Raw genomic sequence first — 17,294 nt, forward strand, 5'->3', positions numbered from 1 at the left:
TTATCTAAATGATTTATTTGTATTTTTACAGTTTGCTTCAGTCTTGACTTGTTGACAACATATATCTAGGTCTATGTAGGAGTGGGAGATGGATCCTCATCTTCGACCTTATATTATTCAATCTAGATTTTATGGTGTATACCATATTGGACACATTACACTAGATTGAGGACTAATCACTGGTCTAGTTGAGAAATGACATCCTAAGACACACACATTTCACCTACTTGTTGGGAAAATGACCATTACTTTACAGGATGTTGCTATCATATTAGAACTTTGTATTCATGGGCTTCCCATCATTGGCACATGTGACATAGATTGGTCACTGCTATGTTATGAACTTTTAAGTGTGACTTCCCCTACATCTGAGATTAAAGGATTAGCGATATCGACACGATGGCTATGTCACCAGTTCTCTCATCCACCAATTGATTTAGATGATGTCACGTTAGAGCGGTATGCACAAGCTTTCATATTAACACTCATAGGTTCAACGCTATTTACAGACAAGAAGGGTACCCACATCCATATGTGTTATCTCCCACTGTATAGAGACTTGACTCATACATCTATGTATAGTTGGGGCAGTGTAGTATTAGCACACTTATATAGGGAGTTATGTCGAGCGAGTTTGGATGGTGCCACCGATATTGTTGAATATGTCACACTATTATAGGTATAATTAATTATTCACATTAGATTAAAATTTATAGTTGTTTCAAGTTTATAATTTAAGTAAAATTTTAATGTTACATTTTTTTCCAATTGTGGTATTGGGAGAGAATCCATGTGGGTCAACCCGATTTTGGTTGACTACCAACCCCTCCAGCAACTCAGCATTTAGATCATGATGCAGCCAATGATTTACCAGTTGAGGGTCCTATTGGGGTATACCATGGATTATTGGATGAAGACTAGGGATTACAGGATGAAGCATTGTTAGACGAGGGTTCACCAACTAATCCGTTAGGATGTAGGTGGAGAGTACCTTTATCATGGGCTCAAAACCTATCACATGTGTTGACATTTTATCAAGACCAATTAGATTCATAGACCCATGACCAAGTACATATAAGATGTAATGTGCTATTGTTAACCATATAAACATTAACATTATTAATGTCAAATGTTGATTTTAACAGGTTTTATGGGAGCCTTACATGGGAGACTTAGTTGTCTATATTCAAGCGATATCTCTAGCAGACCAGGAGATTTGGCAGGCGATGTCACCTCTTATTTGCTTTGACATTGTCAAGTGGCATCGACCGAAGCGAGTGTTGTGACAATTTGGCCTCCAACAAGGGATACCTTCATCTTGTTCCATAAAACAAGACCTTCATTTTGTGGATAGACAAGGACGACATAAGTATGATTAGGGGGCATTCCATGCACAGTATATTATCTTATGGGCTAGTTGTGCGAAGCATATTGCAACAACACCACCTATGACGGGTGCTATGCAATTTCATGAACCATATATGGAGTGGTATCGACGTCATATATGATATTTGATCACACCCCCTCTCCATAGAGATCAGATGAGGTATCATAGTACAACAACTACTCAATTGTTGGTAAGATTTTTTAATTTAGAAATGGTTTATTAAATTATAATTAATAAAAAATCATCTTCGTCTATTTTAATTTTTTTTATTTATAGATCACTAGTATGGTTGAGATTGCTAGTCGATTTGCTGGGCCTACTTCAAGTGCATTAGGTGACATTCATCGGATTGCTATTGATATTTTGCATGTTATTGGAGAAGAACATCGCATACATTCAGTCCTTCAGTCACTTACATCATCAGACCCATCCATGAGACCACCTATGTCAGCCACTATAGTTAAGATGCAGCCTATTAGAGGTTGAGGGAGATGTAGTAGGCGAGATGGTAGGCGAGCTGATCAATAGCCTCGATGATCTATGCATCCATCCGAGTTCATGTTAGCACTATCCACATCATCTGCCCCATTTGTACCTGAGGTTTTCACATTTCCCCCTTCACCCCTACCATCACCTTCACCTAGACCTTCTCCCTTAAAGCATGTCGTATCAGATACCACTCTACCATCACCTGTATTTCCTCCCATAGAGGCCACTATACCTTATGTCACTACACCAGAGACTACCCTAGTATCTACCAATCTACCATATCCTCTACTTTCTCTTGAAGAGACCACTACACATGTCACCTCACCATCATCACTTGTATCTCCTCTCTTCGAGCCCACTATATCAGATGTTATTGCACCAGCTACCACTACATCAGATGTCATTCTTCCATCTCCTATATCACCTCTTCTAGATGCTACCATATTAGATATCACTTTACCATCACCTACACCTCTTCCCATAGAGACTACCACGCATCATACCCTTACACATGTTACACAGTTAGATGTATTCCCACCTAGGCGACGTCGTGGTCCACGTAGACGTCGAGTCTTGCCTCCATTAACTCTATCTCAACCTATACATACTGAGACATGACATATTGCACAGATAGATTCGAAAAAGATGTCTTTGTATCATAGACGTCTACAGAGAAAGAGGAAGGCCCCATCATGTGGCACTCATTGAGGATTGTTTTTTAGTTTTTGTGTTTATTTTCATTTGCATTATATTGTTAACTTTTGTGTGTGTGTGTGTGTGTGTGTGATATTATATACCACTTGCATATAACAATCCAACAATCTAAAAAATTGGTTTTAGGTTTAAATTTAAACTAATTAGTTACATACAACAATAACACTATATTGATAGAGAAAAAATAATGCATTAAAAAAATTTACAATCTAAACCTCCAATCAAAATAATTCTTAAACTAATACTACTTACTAACTTGAATATTCACATGATTTGAAATTTAAACTTAAAATATTGGTTTTAGGTTTAAATTTAAAGTTATGATCACCAACTACTATTTTGACTATTTTTTAAAAAATTCAAAAATCGTGATTACCAATTACGGTTTTGTGATGTGAATACCCACATGAATAAGACACACATCACTTTAAAAATTATTTTGAGAATAAAATTAATTTATGAATTTTTTGTTTTAAAGAAATCATTTTTGCCCAAAACTCCCATTAGTACCCAATAAGGAACATTTGTCTTATTCTCAATGAATTGACAAAAATATTTCAAAAACATTTTCATCTATTTACCAAAACAAATAAAATAAATAGTGAATTGATTGGGAAAACAAAGGTATTTTCTTTCTAGAATTCTATATTTTAAGAAGTAGAAAAACAAATTCTATTAGGTTGACATTTTAAGTTTAAAATTTTAAGCCTTTCCATTCCATTTTGATCCCATTTTGAAAGGAAAAATATGGGGAAAAAAATGTTGTATTTAAGTAATTTTCCAATCATTTACCCACTTGAACTCATATTATATTTTGTACAAATGCATAATTGGCTTTAATTTTTTCACAAAGTTACAAAATAATATTATATTCTTCATTATGAGGGTATAAAATAGTATATTTATAACTAATTATATTTATATTGAGTATAGTGCCAATTATTTTAATAAAATTAAACAAAAATATTTTTATATCAAATTAAAGACATCAATTAAATTACTATTTTTTAAATAGTGAGATCAATTAAAGTTAAATATTTTTATTATACCACGTGGTCACATATTTTTAGTAAATATAAAATCAAAATAATATAATATTTTTATTTTAAAAAATTAAAGTTAAATATTTTAAATCAAACAACATAGTTTTATATATATAAATTAAAGTTAAAGTCGTAGTTCGTGACTACGGCTTTGACTACTTTTAAAAATAGTCAAAGTCGTAGTCACCAACTATGGTTTTAAACTTAAAGTTAAAACCGTGGTTGGTGACAACGGTTTTGACCGGTTTTTTTAAAAAATAAAACCGCAGTCACCAACTACAGTTTTATGATATGAAAACCTACATGGCACAAACGCACTACATTGGACATTATTTTGAAAACCGGTTTACTTTATGGATTTTTTTTTAAATATTTCATTTTGGGTCAAAACTCTCTATCTCGAGAGTGCCTAGACTATTTGGGCATATTTGCATGAACGTTTCTGTTAGAGCAATGCTCCACGAATTTTCCAAATCAAGCAACAATTACATGGTCTCTCACAAGGTTCGCTCGATGTTAATAATCTATTATACTTGACTAAAGATTCTCTAGGATGAACTTAAAAACTACCAACCAGTTCCCGTCTACCACTATGGAAGTATGAAAGCTTAGATGGATTATCAACAACAAGAGTACGTGATGCAATTTTTAATGGGTTTGAATGAATCTTATGCTAGCACAAGAGACTAGATTGTGATGATTGATTTGCTCCCTCGTATGGCAAAAGTATTCAATCTTGTTGTTCAAGAAGAATGTTGGTGGTCTGTTGGATTTTAGTCCTCAGATTCATCGGATTCCATGGCGTTTAATACTATTCTCTAGCTCCTTCAATAGTTGTTGCATCGTCTCACAACCAGCCTAGACGTGAATGCCCAATTTGCACCCAATGTGGGCTCAAAGGGCATAGTAGATAGGTGTTATAAATTGCATGGGTTTCCACCGAGTTATAAATCCAAAGAGAAAGCTAAAACACAAATGGCTCAAACAAGCCCCTTCAATCCTAATTTACTCCACCAAGCTCCTTTACTGAACCATCTAAAGGCATTCGTTATTTTTATTCTATTGTTATGGTGGGATCTTCCCCACTACCTACCTCTCTCTCGCTAGATCAAGTTTAACAACTCATTGCCTACTTAGCACGCACCTTCAACAACAGACTATCTACCCACTTGAGTCTCTATCGGCGTCGAGACCTTTAATTTCTCAAATATGTGGTAACAATTGTTCTACTTTGTCTTTTTCTCATCATTTTGTTCCTTCTGATGCTTAAATAATTGACACAGGGACCACTTACCATGTCTGTTGCAATATTTCTCTGTTTTCTTATTCCACACTTGTTCATAATACCATTGTCACTCTTCCCAATGGTCATGTTGTTGCAATCAATCGTGTAGGTTCTGTGAAGTTATCTAATACTTTGAGCTTGGATAATGTCTTGTTTGTTCCCATGTTCACTTTCAATATTCTCAACATTAGTGTTTTTACTCTTAGCCATAATTGTAGTGTTAATTTCCTTTTAAATTCATGTGTCATTCAGGACCTCACTTGGGACTTGACAATTGGGAAGAGTAGAATATGAAACAACCTCTATTTTCTAGAATTAGGGAATGAATTTTCTAATTTTGTATTTGCAAATTCTATAGTGTTGAAAAGAGATATTTGGCATTTTTGCCTTGGACATCCATCTCATGTAAAAATTCAATTTCTACACAATGAATTACACATTCCCAGTTTTTTATCCCATTTGTCTTCTCACCATAAAATTTGTCATATGGCCAAGCAAAAATGTTTGTCTTTTGTTTCACATAATAACATGTATGCTAATCCTTTTAATCTAGTTCACATTGACATTTGGGGACCATTTCATGTTAGTACACTAGTTGAACATAGATATTTTCTCACTATTATTGATGACTGCACACAAACTACTTGGGTATATATTTTCTGTGCTAAAGCTGATGTTCTCACTATTTTTTTTTTAAAATTTCAATTTGATTTCTACTCAATATAACATTGTAATTAAATCTGTTTGTTTTTATAAAGCCCCTAAATTAGCTTCTCGTGATTTTTTTATTTATTTTTATTTTATGTACCAAGGGTGTTATTCCTTATCATTCTTGTGTTGCTATACCTGAACAAAATTCAGTTATAAAGCGTTGATCGCTTGGATTTTTGTCATTTATTGGATCAAAAAAATTTATAACCTAATTCACTATTCTAGAGTAGCTTGTACCCGATCAAAAAATGGTTTTAGTACAAACTACTATAGTATAGTGGTTTTTAGGTGTTGTCCACTAGGATGGATTATTCTCAGTAATTAAGGCTGGAATGATAGGATAAGAAATTATTGTGATCAAGTGAAATTGATTTGAAAATTCATAGTGAAAAATCAATTGAACAATGGTCTAAAATTGAGAAGAAAAATGAAATGTAAAATATGAGAAAATTAATAGAAAATGAAATTCACAGAGTTAAGATTTTATAGAAAATAATTTCCATGGTGAATAGATGTTGAAATCTAATTTTCATCAAGTTAGATTGAAAACCTAAATTTTTATCTAAACCGATTTTTGATTTAGCTTTAGGTCTAAATCTAATTTCTCTTCAAATTAGATCATCTAATCCAACAGATCAATTCAAATCATATATTCAATTCATCTTAAATTATCTTCCAATGATTCACACAATGCAACTATTCAATCTCATCAAATCTAGCATTAAGAATTTGATGAATCTACCTAGCTTGCATTATAGTAATCATCCAAGACAATTTGAAGAGAAAAATCCTCAAATTTCAATTAATCAATCAATTGGATCAAATTACCTTTGCAATTCAAGCTCATTTCTCTAATTCACCATAGATTTTGCCTCTAGATCCTTCCTTCTCCGAGAAAAACGAGATTTAGCCACTCATGCTTGGAGATTTGATCTCACAAGGCATGTTTGACTAGTGAGAAAATGAGAGAAAAATAAAGGAAAGTAGAAAATTCTATAGAAAGAAAATCTGGAAAGTTCTACAATTAGAAAAATGTAAAAAAAAAGTTTTTAAATGAGAAAATCAAGTTTCTATTAATAGGCCAAGGTCAAGTGGACACTTTACATCATCTAAGAGGTCTTCTGGAGGCTTCTTCACCAAGAAATCTGGAAAAAAAAAATGCAATTTTTCACGAGCTCCAACAATTTCGTACAATTGTGCGAAGTGGAAAATGCATCAGCGCCAATTTCGCCTTTCTGGAGCATTTTGCATAATTGTGCAAAATTTTCGCATGGTCATGCGAAATCAATTTTTAGTTTTCTCTTTGAGCTGCAACCAAATTTTTTTTTGGTTCATTTTGCACGACTGTGCGAATTTTCCACATGTTCATGCGAAATGGAAAAACATAGTTTTTCAACTCCTTTTTGTCATTTCTTCCATTTCTTTCTTTTGATTCCACTTCAACTACCTCTAAATCAACTCCAAATCCCAATCCAAATCGATTACATTGCTTCTTTCATTATGCATTTGGATCATCATCAACTTTATTTGTTCTCTTCAATTTGATTCATCTCTTTTGTCACCAATTTATCAAAATGATATCTTGAAATGACTCCTAAACTTCATAAAACTTGTTAGTAACTCTTGCAAGGGTAACAACATGTTAATTGAGTGTTTTAGGCATAATTACTACTCAAAAGATGTGAAACTCATGAAAATTATTATCTAAAATATGCTTTTTTTGAGTAGTAATCAAGCGTAAACATCAACACATACTTAATGTGGCATGAACTCTACTGTTTCAATCTTGTATTCCTTTTTGTTATTGGGGTGATTGTGTTTTGACTACTGTTTATTTAATCAATTGTACACCCTCTCCATTACTATCTAATAAAACCTTATTTGAGTTGTTGAATAACAACAAACCCACTTACAATCATTTTTGCACTTTTGGATGTTTATGTTATGCTTTCACGTTTTCTAACCAACGTACAAAGTTTTCCTCTCATGCTTGAGCCTCTGTTTTTCTTGGTTATCATTTTGGTTATATGAGTTACAAGTTACTTGACTTAGAAAGCAATAAGGTCTATATTTCTCGAAATGTCATTTTTCATGAATCACTCATTCCGTTTGCTTATTTTTCCATGAGCAACGACGTTGTTGATTTGTTTAGTGATTGTGTCATTCCCAAGCCAATTCACTCCATCTATGAGCCTTCTTGTAGTCAAATTAGCATGTCTTTTCCCTATAGTGCAGAGTCCATTTCCTCACCAACCCCAATTCAAACATGCTCACGTCCACGTCATGTTGTCACAAAACTAGCTTAGTTGTTTGATTATCACTATTACCTCACTGAACACATTTCTTCCAAGCCTTTTTTATATCCTATTTCTTCTTGCTTGAGTTACCACAAGCTTTCCTAGCTATATCGTGAATTTGTTCTCACCATTAGTTCTCAAACCGAACCAACATCATTCTCCTAGGCCATTGAATCTCAAGATGGCGCAATGATATGAATGTTAAATTGCAAGCATGAAAAATCATTGTAAAAAATTGACAAAGCACTTAGAAGCAAGGAAAATCCTTGAATCCCATGATACTTGAGATTCTACTAATATTATTGATGAGGAGTTTGGTAAGGAAGGTGATGTTTTTTAAATTATAGTTGATGAAAATTTTGCTAACTCTTGGATTTTGGATTATGGATGTTCCATTCACATGTGCCCATATAAGGAATGCTTTGGTACATACAAGGAATGTGATGCTAGTATTGTTTTCATGGGTAATGATTCAAGCTCTAAAGTAATTGAGATTGGTCCCATAAAAGTGAGGATGTTTGATGGTGTTGTAAAGGCATTGAGTAATGTTAAGCATATTCCTAAGTTGAGAAGAAGTTTAATTTATTTAAAGACTTTGGATAATTTGGACTATGATTTTTCTACAAAGAATGGTATTATGAAGATCAACAAAGGTACTTTGGTAGCTATGAACGGGAAAAAGGTGAAAATTTTATACACTTTGATTGGGAAGACAATTTTAGGTGATGCTATGAAGGTGGAACCAAGCCATAAAGAGTCTTTTGCGAGTGTTAAAGAAATTGTCGAAGCAAATGAACACAACAAAATGATCAAGACTCAGTTTTCAATTAAGAGTACTCATTGGCACAAAAATAAGAGTAATTGCAAAATGAATGAAGTTATGAAGAAGACAAAGACGGTTTCTTGAGTCAAGTTTGATGAGAATTTAAACTTGACACATGTTTATTCTCATTAATTATGTAGGATTGAGAGAATTTGAGTCAAGGTGGAGTTTGTTGGGATTTGACTCAAATTATTTATTATTTATTTTTAGAAAAGTCAATATTTATAGAGTTTATGTTTTGGTAAATTACCTTTTTAAGTTTGATTACGTTTAGGAAACTATTGTTTTAGGGTTAACACATAGAGCTCTATAAATATGTGGTTTTGTAGAGAGGAAAAAAATAGAGAAAGAAGAAAAAAAAAAGTAAGAAAAGAGTGAAGAGAGATAGGTAAAGGGTGTATTGGGTTTTAGATAGAAAAAGGTTTATAGAGTTTGAAGTGTGTAATCTTGAAGGGTATAATAAATTTGATCTCCATTTCTCATGGACATAGGTGTTTATAATGAACCACGTAAATATTTTGTCATTTTATTTTTCTCTATTGTGTTTAAGTGTTGTGATATTTCCCAACAAGTGGTATAAAAGTTTTTTGCATCTCAACACGACTAAGGAGGTCTTAACTTATATATAAGACCACCAATAGGTCCCTCCCCATGGTATAAAGAAAGGTAAGAAAGTTTGCTGTCAAAGTAAGCATTTTCAAAATATTCATCAAAGTGATGTGTCCATGCCACATCAGCATCTACACATTATTATTTTTATTTTCTATATGACAAAACCACAGTTGTTAACTGTGGTTTTAAAGTCAGCAATGGTGGTTTTATTATGAAAAAAAACATTAAAATAAAAGTTGATATGATTAGAAGATTAGTTTTTGGTAAATATTTTGAAAAGTAATCTAGATGTGAATTTTTATTTTTATTTTTTGAAAAATAAAAAGAATTACTTTTCCAACAAACTTAAGAGAAGAAGATATTGAAAAGAGTTTAAGTGTGTATGGCTAATAAGTGATCATAACTCAAAATGTAAGGTAAATAGAAAAAAGATTCATGAAACGATGGTGATCCATCCTTTATCCTTTGACCATAACTTCAAACATAGTGTTCTAAGTTGACCCACAATATTTTTCTTTTAGAACTAGTCTCACATGAATCTGTTAATCGTATTGAGACTCTCAAACCACTCTCTTAATTATATGAAAATCTATCTAAACCCTTTGCAATGACCAAATATTTGACACTCATTGCACTCAACCATCTCAAACAATTTCCATGGAATCTAAGTCACCTCTCATTTTACAGGCTTTACGTTGGGTTCAATCTTCTCAATCTAACTTGACCAGACTAACAAGTTAGGGAGTACCATACATAGCTTAAATAAATAGATTTTAGGGCTATAAAATGGACAACAAGGTGAGTTGTATTGTGAGGCTCAAATGGACAATATGTAGGACTATGTGACAACAAGAAGGTAGGTGGTATTGTACCAAATAAGCCAAAAGACTATGAAACAACAAGACAAAATTATAATAGGTAGATAGGTTGTAGGACTATAAAGTCAAGGAAAAATCATGATAGATGGGTAAAGCTTTACTTTTTGGGAAAATCATGCAACCATACATCACCCAAAAAAATTAAGCTTTTTAGAACTTTGCTTTTACCTTTTCAATTTTAATGTAAAATGGAAAAAAAATATTATCCATTCATGCACTCCAATAGTGCTTTCATATTTGTTCCAAAATTATCATCATTGACAAGTACATCAATCACTTTTATATTTATTTTTTTATTTATCTCATATCAACTCTCTCACACATCTAATTTGCCATGTTTCTACATTTTTTTCTTTCTTTTTTACTCTCTTTTACCATCGTATCCATTGTCACCTATTATATTTTTTAGGGAGAATTATGTTTTAGGGGTAGATGGGCCCCCAAATTAACAAAAAGTCCATATAACTCTTCAAATTGAGTTGAAGGATATGAAATAGTAATGGACAAATATACCCTTTAAGAATACATATAAAATATTTTATAAAATTAAGTTAAATAATTTTTTTTTCAAAAATACTAAATTAAATAAAAGTGGTTTTCAAAAATATTAAATAAAATTTTTTTTTCAAAAATATTAAATTAAATAATTTTTTTTCAAAAATATTAAATTAAATAATTTTTTTCAAAAATATTAAATTAAATAAAACTATTTTTAAAAAATATTAAATTAAATAATTTTTTTAAATATTAAATTAAATAAATTTATTTTAAAAAATATTAAATTAAATAAAAGTATTTTTAAAAAATATTAAATTACATGAAAGTATTTTTTAAAAATATTAAATTAAATAAAAAATATTTTTAAAAAATATTAAATTAAATAAAAGTATTTTTCAAAAATATTAATTTTTTTCTCAAAATCAACAAAGGGCATTTTTGGAAATACTGAAGGATAATATCCTTCAACTCAATTTCCATACTTTCATTGAGTCTTGGGCTCAATTTGAAGAGTTACACGGACTTTTTGTTAATTTGGGAGCCCATCTACCCCCAAAACATAATTCTCCCTATTTTTATTTTTTATTGTTATTTTTCTATCTTTCCTTTGACTCTTTTTTGATATGCTCATGTATTCTCTCATAAAACTTCTTTAATTTTATTTTTTTTCACTCTCTAATCTCTCCATATTTATTGATTTTAATTATTTTTTAGACATATTAAGCTTTAAATGATAATATATAATAAATAATTAATATAACAAATTAAATAAAAACATAAATATATAATGGATAAAAATGAAAATATTATCCCACAAATAATATACTTGATGCTTTTAAATATTAATTATAATAATACATTTGTAAATTAAGGTTTAAAATTTAAAATTCTATTTTATTATTTAGAGGTTTATGATATAAGATTTTTTATATTAATGCTAAAAAAAATATTTATTTATTTTTTAAATACTCTCACATGTGAAAGTAAAAATATCTTTGTACTACTATTTATTATTTTTATTATTTTTATTTTTATTTTAAATTTATCATATCAAAATCAGTGATGGTGTTTTTATCTTTTTTTTTTTTTCTTATGGTTTTAACTTGATCATGAATTTAATTTTTGTTTGGTTGAAATCTTTAATTTTTAAATTAAAAGAAAATATATTTTTTCATAAAAAAATGTATTTAACCTTTTATATTAATTTCATAAAAATAGGTATGTCATTAAGAAAAATAGCTATATTCATTCCTAAAGAAATCGAGACTCTATTTCCCTTATCATGGTCCATATATTCCTTTAAGGACTCTTGGTAAGTGACTGGAAGTCCTCTCTCACCTTAAAACAAACTTTGAAACCCTAAGTACATTCATTCCTAGGGGAATTGAGACCCATATATCCATTATCATGGTCCATATATTCCTTTGGGAACCCTTTGGAAGTGATTGGAAGTCGTTCCTCACCCTAGAATGGATTTTGGAACCTTAAGTACATCATTAAGAAAATTTGGTACATCCAATCTTCAGGTTATCGAGACCGCTATTTCCCTATCCATGGTTCATTTGTTCCTTTAGGGACCCTCAAAAAGTTATTAGAGGTCTTTCCCCAGCCTAGAATAGACTTTGGAATCCTAGGTATATCTTTAAGAAAATTTGGTACATCCAATCCTCGGACTATCGAAACCCTTATATCTCTTCCCATGGTCCATTTGATCATTTGGGGACCCTCAAAAAGTGATTGGAGGTCATTCCCCACCCCAAAACGAACAATGGAACACTAGGTACATCCTTAAGAAAATTTAGTACATCTAATCATGTACATATTGTTTGCTTTAGGCCTAAAGGACCCTCATACCTTTAAAACATGTTTACTTGGTTAAGAGGGAGCTCATATTTATATAGTCCTAAGAACTTTTTTCCCAATCTAATGTGGGACATCACAATCACCCCTATGCAAACACAATGCTCTTGTTGTGTCTCATGGGATTACGGGGTTAAACAGATAAACACCCCTCATGGGGCTAAACAAACCCTCCACATCGAGGTTAAGGATTAGATTTGATACCATTTGTAATGATCTATTCCTAACCATGTAGATATTGTCCACTTTAGGCTTAAACCCTTATAGCTTTAAAATGTGTTTAGATGGTTACAAGGAGTCCATACTTATATAGCTCTATGAACTTTTTCCCCTATTCGATTTGGGATATTGCAATATTCAAAGTCTTTTTCATCAATTCATTGATGATATATCAATATTTAGCTGATTTAAATTGAATTTTTGGTGATTTTTTAGCCACGTCACTGAATTTTAAGGATGTTTATGTATTTTAAAATTTTAAAAGGACTTAACTTAATTTAGAGATATTTATGTATTTTGAACATTCAAAATGATTTGTTTTGATTTTAGGGATATTTATGTGTTTTGAAAATTTAAAAAGACCTATCTTTATTTTTAAGGATATTTATGTATTAAAAAAATTATAAGTGAGATATTTTTGGTCCTTTAACCGCCCACTATCTCTATCTTGTTATGTTTTCTCTGTGTTGTCGAAAACTGAAAAGCAAAAATATAAAGTAAAAAAATGATTTCTAAAAAACTTTGATTTGAAGAAGAGTTAGAAAGAAAAATGTTTTAGTATTTGCTTCGCTCTGCAATTTAAAGGTGTGAATTGATTTTTTCAAGAATTTGAGTGACTTCTTCAAGGTAAGGGTTAATAGTACAATAATTCATTTTATTATTCCCTATCTATTTTTCATCTATTTTTGGAAGTATCAAGATGTTTAAATTCCATAAAGTTGATCAAGTAATATTTTTCTAAAATATGTTTTGATGTGTTTCTTAGTTTATAAAATAAATTGGGAATATCATATGATTTGTTTGATTATTATGAAAGTAAATTTTACTTTTTTAATTGACTAAAATGATTTTGGAAACTCTAGATATCAATTGTCATAATTAGAGGATAAGTTGTTGATTTCATTACCCTTGGTGGGGATAGGATGCTTTGCAATCCTAGTCAATAAGAGTGTTATTGGCCTTTCGTATACCATTGATTAGAAATTGTTCTGTCCACTAGTAAAAGGAACATTTTGAGGTTAATCACCTAGTGCAAGTCCCAATATTAGGGCACAATATTAGTAGATTAAAGTAAAATGTTTCGTTTTAATATGTGAAATGATTGCGGCGCCTTCCACGTCCGGGTTTGGGGTGTCACACTTCTACTCCGAGAAAGTAATGTGATTAACTAAAGATGGCGGTGTCACTACAAATTAAATTTACAATCATTTCTCTGGGACGAAGACACTTTTACTCTCTTTTGTCAATAGGGACCATAGATATACTTTAGACTCGCATGAATAAATATCTATAGGATGAGAAAAACCGAATTAACTGTCCCCTAGGAACCTGGGTGGAGTAGAATTACCCCATGCATGTATAGAATCAAATTTGCATGGGGATAATCCAAAGATAAAAAAACTCTAGCTGTGGCTGTGAGGGCCGCAGATGATGGAGGAACTCTGGGATGAATTTTCAAATGTAACTCATGAGTTTTATTTAGAGCCCACTTTAGAGTAATTGTTTTCGTGTTTGATAAACTTTTTAAAAAGCTAGTAAACATTTGAAGGCATCCCTAGATAATTGACGATTTTTCTAAAAATTACTTATGCTATACTACACGTTACAAAAAAAGACTAGTAAAGCACATTCAAGGATGAAAATATCGAGATATATATAAGCAATCGTGTATTGGAGAAGGTGAATACAATATATAGGTAAGATATATCGTCTAACAAAAATATCGGTAAATATCGATAAATATCGGCAATATATCATTAATTACAAATATATCGATGATACAAATAAAATATCGGTCCTAAAAGGGAAAAAATCATTGAGATGTTGAAGATATATCAGTGAAATCTGCAAAAAAAAAAAAAAAAAAAATTATTATAAATAAGTTAAATTTAATTATCTTATAATTTATTTTGTATACTAATTAACTATAAAACAAATATAAAATCATAAATAAAATTATCAATATTTTAAATAAAAATATTTTGTGTCAAAATGTACCAATATTTTTAAATAAAAATCATAAATACATTTAAATAACATAATTAGTACATTTGCAATAATTTAGTTTTAAATTAATTATTTTATTTTATTTTGATATTTAAGTGTAATAATAGCATATTGAGAATAAATTAACTTAGTACATTTTCAAATTAGTATAGTATTGAATTTAAATTAGTACATTTTTATAATTAATTAATGTATTTTCAATAGATATAAATAAATTAACTTAGCATAGTAATATATTTTAATCACATAATTAGTATATTTGTAATAATTTAATTTCATAATGAGTGTACATTTACAAAATTCATATTTCTTATCAACTGAGACAATATAATTAAATTTAATATCACAAATCATATCATACATATATCAATTTCTTCAACAAAACAATATTAAAATGTATATTATACTTCTAATTTCATTTTTAAGAGTTTTTTCTTACATTTATATAAGTTTTGATCAATTTTTGGTCCACTAATATTTTGTGTCAAAATATATGTTGATATATCTCCGATAGATCATGATTACCGATATTTTCATCATTGAGCACATTTACTACAAAGAAAAGTAAATCATGAAATATCCTGAAATTTCAATCTCCTTTTCCCTTTCCAAGGTGAGATTACACTATTCCTCGACTCTTGTTGCTGTCTGAATGATTAGTCTAATGCTGATTCAGACATTTTCAGCCATTGTTCGTTTCCTTATCAGGGCACTGACCCTTAAAGCAGGCGGAGGGATATATGGAGAAGTTAATTAAGAGACATTGTGAAAGGGACAATGAATACATGAGAAGAAGTCGTATGGATGTAAGCCAATTTCAGCTGATGAGGTTGAGATATTCAGATGTTAAAGGTCTAAAGACATGGGCGGCCTCAGTCTCAATCAACTCTATCTGCCCTTTCAAGCGGTGCATGTACACCACCCAGTCACCGGACTTGGCATTGGCATCACGTACCCAGCTTCCCCACCCCATGGAAAATGGTATGATCCCAGAGCCGGCCTACCCCACCCAAAGTCCACCTTTGACACTGGGAATCTCTGCCCTGATGATACCACAAATGCCGGTCCATCGCGGCTGCCACTGCAGTATATCTTTGCTAAAGCAGGCTCTGGACGGTGAGCCTCCACCCAGTCAATGAGGCCCAAGAAATGCTTCTTTGTCACTGCCCCTTCCAGGTACTCGTGAACGGCATCTGCCACCCAACTCAAAGGTTTCTCTTTCAGTTCATCTATCATCTTCTCACCAAAGGGGATTGACAGCACATTTCCAAAGTAAGTGGCCATCACTGCAGCTTTATCCTCATCCCCACTGCTTAACCGCCTTCTTCCATCCACCAAGATGCCCATCTTGCAGATCCTTTTGTTATCATTTTCCACGACTGCAGTTTTGGCAACTATCTTCCACAAAAAAGCACTGAAAGACTCTAGTTTAGTCCTCTTGTAGGAGATACTCTTGCTGGTGGCTAGCATTTGGAGTAGACTGAGCTGTTCTGCCGTGACATGGTAAATGCGGCTTATGAGATGATCAGCACCGCCTGGCTGCTGAGCTCTGGGAGGACGTAAGGCTGAGATAGGGACATACATGTCATCAAGGGATGGATCATAGGAGCTTGGACGTCTAATGTTGAGGAGAGAGCGGCGGAAAGATGGAACTATAGATACTGGCTTGGACTGAGCCATCTCAGCCCATGAAACTAGGAACATATTGGCAGAATATGCATCTGCTATTCGATGATCAAATGTACAAGCCACCACAAGCCCACCACATTTGAGCTCCGTCACCTGTCATAGTCTCAATATTGGCTCATGTTTATCACAATTAGCCTATTAGAATTACAATTAATTATGATTAACACATGCAGAGAAAGAGAGAGATAGTTACCTGTACTGAGAGGACGCCATTCTTCTTCTTAGGGACAAGCTTGCCTTCAATGCTGACATCAGGATTATACAAGTTAAGGTCTTCCAGCCGTACATCCGCATGAGCCTCCGTGAAATCCACCCCACGGTTGTTGCATAGAAGCTCAGGCTCACCCACGGAGTTACCCACAACTTCCCCTGCGAATGCGTAATAGGACACCAGTGCTTGGGCCATGGCTTTTTTCAGAACCCCAACCCTGGACCGAAAACTGAAGTCATCACCTCCATTAACACTCCGATCATGTGGATTCTTGTAACAGAAAAACACACTTACATCTAATGGAGGCAATAGCAAGTCGAGGTTGGATAGGGGCAGCCACTGCTCCTGCATTGGCAGCATTGTTGCCACTACTTCTTTCTTGGTCAGAGTCACAGTGAAGTCTTCTCCATCACCCATGATTTCTAGTTATGAATTATATGTGTGTAGATGTGTGAGTGGGAAACAGAGATAGAGGGATACAAGGAATACAGGAATGGTTGTTTGTAGGGGAGATGAGTAATGGATTTATAGGCAATTTTTAATTGACTATTTGGGAAACGCTTTCCAGGAA

At 32.2% G+C, this 17,294-nt stretch overlaps 1 protein-coding gene across 1 annotated transcript; it reads right to left on the bottom strand.

The window, feature by feature from the left end:
- Nucleotides 1–15,723: 15,723 nt before the first annotated feature.
- Nucleotides 15,724–17,294, bottom strand: LOC117922666 (shikimate O-hydroxycinnamoyltransferase-like). Its single transcript, XM_034840840.1, has 2 exons — nucleotides 16,706–17,294; nucleotides 15,724–16,605 (listed from the first exon to the last, which is right to left on the bottom strand). The coding sequence occupies exons 1-2, from the start codon at nucleotides 17,138–17,140 to the stop codon at nucleotides 15,724–15,726; spliced, it is 1,317 nt and encodes a 438-aa protein (XP_034696731.1). The 5' UTR covers nucleotides 17,141–17,294.

Source organism: Vitis riparia, chromosome 9, assembly GCF_004353265.1.
Source record: "Vitis riparia cultivar Riparia Gloire de Montpellier isolate 1030 chromosome 9, EGFV_Vit.rip_1.0, whole genome shotgun sequence".
Taxonomy (NCBI): domain Eukaryota; kingdom Viridiplantae; phylum Streptophyta; class Magnoliopsida; order Vitales; family Vitaceae; genus Vitis; species Vitis riparia.